Source organism: Felis catus, chromosome C1 (genome assembly GCF_018350175.1).
Source record: "Felis catus isolate Fca126 chromosome C1, F.catus_Fca126_mat1.0, whole genome shotgun sequence".
Taxonomy (NCBI): domain Eukaryota; kingdom Metazoa; phylum Chordata; class Mammalia; order Carnivora; family Felidae; genus Felis; species Felis catus.
The window spans coordinates 104574682-104579784 of record NC_058375.1 but is presented as its reverse complement, the minus strand read 5'-3'; the positions used below and the strand labels follow the sequence as shown (position 1 = coordinate 104579784).

The 5103-nt window shown below is 41.1% G+C and overlaps 2 protein-coding genes across 10 annotated transcripts in view; both read left to right on the top strand.

Moving 5' to 3' along the window:
- The first annotated feature begins 364 nt into the window (after nucleotides 1-364).
- LOC101100497 (myomegalin) overlaps nucleotides 365-5103 on the top strand; it is a 47125-nt gene continuing 42386 nt past the window's right edge. For 4 of the 9 annotated variants that reach the window (XM_045033432.1, XM_023259095.2, XM_023259094.2 and 1 more), the window contains exon 1: nucleotides 371-631. The gene's annotated coding sequence lies outside the window, so the exon portion shown is untranslated. Of the gene's footprint in view, nucleotides 632-5103 lie in introns of all 9 variants that reach the window. The other 5 variants (XM_045033438.1, XM_045033437.1, XM_045033436.1 and 2 more) reach the window with 5 other exon arrangements.
- LOC123379044 (60S ribosomal protein L35a-like) lies at nucleotides 2557-4690 on the top strand. Its single transcript, XM_045033444.1, has one exon. The coding sequence runs from the start codon at nucleotides 4316-4318 to the stop codon at nucleotides 4655-4657; it is 342 nt and encodes a 113-aa protein (XP_044889379.1). The 5' UTR covers nucleotides 2557-4315; the 3' UTR covers nucleotides 4658-4690.

Below are 5103 nucleotides of genomic sequence, written 5' to 3'. Positions count from 1 at the left end.
TGCTGATTCGGGCAAACGACTCTCCCGACACAGGCGGGGAGAATGACGCCATTCGCGACCCCCGCTCCACTAGGACTTCGGGGTTTGGGGCCTTTACCCTCGGGACCCGGGGCTGGGCCGCCGTTGAGGCTTTCTGGGCTCTGCCCGTGAAACTAGCCTTTTCCGGGCCCGGCCTCCAGGGTCCGGGGCAAGGCCGGGGCCCCTCGGCGCGCCGCGCCCTCTCCCTCGGTCTGCCGCGCCTCGCACCCTTGCGTGCGGCCTGCGGATGAGCCCCTCGACGGCGGCGTCGATTCAGTGTGTCCGGCGCCGGCGACGCGCAGCTGCGCGGTGCACGCGGACGCACGCGGCGAACTTGCGACCCCGACCCCGCTGCCCTCGCGGCCCCGCGGGCGTCACCCGCGGGCCGTAACGTCCCAGCCCGACTGAGCTTCCCCGACGCCCCGGAGGGAGGGACCCGGAGGAGAAGGGCAGTCTCCCCTTTCAGCCCTGTCCAGTGTTAGGCTCCCGAACCGTCGTGGAGGAGACAGAAACGGAGAGGTGGAAACAGAGCCGGGGGAGGGAGGAACTCCACGCGACCTTCCTCCTCTGCAAACAGCCCGAAGATGAAATCGGCGTCCCGTAGCTGGTGAAGGTGAGTTCCGTCGGAGGGGGGGGGGGGGGGGGGGGGGGGGGGAGAGGAGCCAAAGCCTTGGCCCGGCTCCCAGTGAGTTCCTTTTGGCCCTTGAACATCTGTCCCTGGGTTTCTTGTGGATTCCAAGGATGCACCTGGCAGGTTTATTTTTAAAGCACGTACTTTAAGATTACTTTAAAATCTTTTGGCGAAGGAAGCAGTGTCTGATGAGTTTTGGATGAGGACTTTCAGGTGTGGGGAAAACTAGCAAAAGCAACTGTGGTTGAGAATCTCACACACCCAGGAATGGCACTTCAGCCAGGTAAGTGTGTCTCTTAGGTTCTGCCCATTTTATTTTAAATGCACTGTTGGTCGAATTTCAGATGAATTTAGGACTTTCATGATTAATATTTTAATGTTAGTAGTTTTTAATTTAAATACACATTTTTAAAGTTACATAAAAAACCCATGAAGCCCGCCATTTTTACAAAAATGAGAAAGAAAGACGATGTATATAAATGAGAAAGCCTCAGAAATGAGGCCTTTAAGTATTGGTTGTTTCCACTAAAGTTTTTTTGTTGTTTGTTTTAGTGGAAAGTTCCTCTTTCCTCAAATCTGACAATTACTACCATACCCCAAATTCCTCTTTCTACAAAATCTGACAATCACTGCAAGACCCAAAATTCAACTTTCTACTTCCAACCTACTCTTCCCTACACCTTTCCTCAGCATCCTCCTCATCTTTTCTAACACAATAAAAGTCAATTCCAAAGTCAGCCTTCAACTTTAACCAACTTTAAAGTTTAACCAACTTTAACACTCAACTATCAGTCCAGTAAGTTAGAGGCCCTCCCTGGGACTTTATCTCCCTACAAAGAACAGAAAATTGCAAACCATTGTATTCGTGGTCATAAATAATAGTCATTGGCCTGGAAAATGAACTTTTTTTCCCCCCAAGAAAAATCTATATTCATGGTTAAGTGTTACAGACATTTTTTTTTTTTTTTCATCAGCTCTAAAGGTAATTGGAGATTTCTTTTTCCTGGGGGCTGTAATAGAGGATCTTTGGCTAAGGGATCAGCCACAATCTGTAAGGGCATATGTCCTACAATGAAAGGAGACAACTTAAGCAGCCACAGATCTTAATTTGCGTGGTGGCTACTTTGGTATGTATACATTTCAAAATTTATTGAGCTGTGTGAAGTCAAACCTGGAAGACTTTAAGACTTACTATTAAGCTGTTTATTACTATAAACAAGATAGTATGGGAGTGGCAGAAGGACACATTATATATAGAAATGGAACTGAATTGAAACACCTAAAATAGACCCACCCTAAAATAGACCCACCCTCTCTGGCCAAATTATTTTCCAAGGACAGATACTAAAGCAATTCAGTGGGGAAAGGAGGATCATTCCGACCAATAGTACTGAAACAACTAGAGATCTACATAGTGAAAAACCCTGCATTCCCTACCTCCCAGTATGCACAAAAGCTAATTTAAATTGGATCATAGACCAAAACATACACACTAAACTGTGAAGTTTTAGAAGAAAGTACATGAGAATCTCCTTATGACCTGGTGGTAAGCAAAGTTTTCCTAAATATTACACAAAAAGATAAGTAAAAAAGAAAAATGACAAATTAGACTTTAATAGTATTGAGTATTAAAATGATAAACTAGACTTTTAAAATATTAAAGTAATATTAGACTAGAGGCTCCTAGGTGGCTCAGTCGATTAAGTGACCTACTCTTGATGTTGGCTCAGGTCATGATCTCACAGTTCATAAGATCAAGCCCTGCATCTGGTTCTGTGCTGACAGAGTAGAGCCTGCTTGGTATTCTCTTTCTCTCTACCCCCCACCCACTCTCTCCTTCTCTAAAAATAGATAAACTTTAAAAATAAACTAACATTAGTCTAATTAAATATTAAATCAGACTTTAACATTAATATTAAAATATTGAATATTAAATTATAAAATAATTAAAATAATAATGTCTTCTCATTAAAAGATAACCATTAAGTGAAAATAAATCGCAGACTAGGAAAAAGTATTCACAAAACATATCTGACAAAGACCCTGTTCCAGAATATAAAATGACCTCCTATAATCAATATTAAAAGCTGAAGCACCCATTTTTAAAATGGGCAAAAGCTTAAATAGACACTTCAGAGAGGAAGATATAAATGGCGAGGAGCATATTAAAGAGTACTCAATATCATTAATTGCCAGGGAAATATATATTAAAACTTCACTGAGATACTTCACCCAGTAGCATGGCTAAAATTATAAAGTCTGAAAACATCCAATCTTGGTGAAGATTTTTAGTGGGAATATGTCATAACCATTTTGGTTTGACAGTTTCTTATACATTTCAACATAAATTTACATAAATATCCCTTTATTCATGTAAATTCTTCACCTAGATATTCTTCCAAGGGAATTGAAAACATATGTCCATACCAAAAAAAAAAAAAAAAAAAATGTATCAAGAATGTTCATAGTGTTTTTTGTTCACAAGAATCCAAACTAGAAACCACTCAAATGTCCATTATCAGGAACTGGTAAACAAATCATAGTATACTCATATAGTGGAACACTATTCAGCAATAAAAAGGCATGAACTATTGATATAAAAAACAGACAGAGGCGCTTGGGTGGCTCAGTTGGTTAAGTGTCTGACTTCAGCTCAGGTCATGATCTCAGGGCTCATGGGTTTGAGCCCTGTATCAGGCCCTGTGCTGACAACTCAGAGCCTGGAGCCTGCTGCAGATTCTGTGTCCCTCTCTTGCTCTGCCCCTCCCCCGATCATGCTCTGTCTCTCTCAAGAATAAACATTAAAAAAAAAATTTCACAGACATCATGCAGAACACAGCAGCATGAGTACTCCATGATTTAATTAAGGTGCAAAATATCAGAATGATGATTTTTGAAAATAGTGCAGAGGATAATGACAATGAGGATGATGATTCTACTAGATAATGACATTATTGATTGAGTAGCTGCTAAATCCAGTCACAGCCAACAATGACAGAATGAAGTAGATTACTCTTATTAGCCCCATTTTACAGCAGAAAGAATTCAGGCACATAAAGTTTAAGTTACTTTACTTAAGCTTTTCCAAGGCCACACAAGGGCTGAATCAGATTTACAAACCAGTGTCTGTGCTCTTAAGCACAGATTGATCAGATCTTTCTTCTCGGCTTTAGGTATTTCTGGTTTTCTCAGATGTAGGGAGGAGAAGAGAGAAGGAAAGAGAGGCAAAAGAAGGAATAAGGGATAGAAACACAAAGATATGTAGTCAGTGAAGAGCAGAGCAGGAAACTATTATGAATATTTTTACATCAAAGGTTTTAAAAATTTCTGGGAGGTTGGTGATCTGCAAACAAGCCAAAGATTCTTAAGCTAAAGTGATTAAATGTTGGGCTGAGGTCAGGAAATGAATCATAGATTCTAGAGCTGCAAACTAAAATATTAAAGCATCTAGGAGAAAATGTAGGAAAATATATTCACAGTCTTGGGTAGGAGAGATGTCTTAGAGTAAGATACCTTAACAGTAAAAGAAAAATAAAGAAATTAAATTTCATCAAAATTAAAAGCTTCTGCTCATCAAAAATCACCATTAGAAAGTAAAAAGGCAAGGCCTTTCTCTTTCTGCCACCTTGGAACCTTTGGAGGCCTGCTGGGAACAGGACTCCTGAAATGACAAATATGTCGGGAAGACTGTGGTCCAAAGCCATTTTTGCTGGCTATAAGCAGGGTCTCCAGAACCAGAGGGAGCATACAGCTCTTCTTAAAACTGAAGGTGTTTATGCTCAGAATGAAACTGAATTCTATCTAGGCAAGAGATATGCTTATATGTACAAAGCAAAGAACAACACAGTGACTCCTGGTGGCAAACTGAATAAAACCAGAGCAATCTGGGGAAAAGTAACTTGTGCTCATGGAAACAATGGCATGGTTCGTGCCAAATTCCGAAGCAACCTTCCTGCTAAAGCCATTGGCCACAGAATCCGTGTGATGCTGTACCCCTCAAGGATTTAAACTAACTGAAAAGTAAATAAATAAAGGTGTAGATTTGTAAAAAATAAAAAAGGAAAGAAAGGAAAGAAAGGAAAGAAAGAAAGAAAGAAAGAAAGAAAGAAAGAAAGAAAGAAAAAAAAAAGTAAAGAGGCAATCCACAGAGTGGGAGAAGATGTTTGCAATATTCTTCTCTGAACACGACTCAGATATTGAATGGGTAGAGAACTTCTAGAAATCAATAATAAAAGCCAAAACATTTAAAAATTAGCAAAACACCAGAATAGTCTTTCTTCACAATATGGACCATAAGTTCTAAATAGGCAAAAGAGATAAGAATCTTGTGCCTGGGTGGCTCAGTCACTTAAGCATCTGACTCTTGGTTTCAGCTCAGGTCACAGTCTCACAGTTCATGGGATTGAGCCCTGCCTCAGGCTCTGCACTGACAGTTGGGGAGCCTGCTTGGGATC

Bases quoted from the DNA above. Each gene is read 5' to 3' on its own strand.
- LOC123379044 (XM_045033444.1), top strand. From the start codon at position 4,316: ATGACAAATATGTCGGGAAGACTGTGGTCCAAAGCCATTTTTGCTGGC.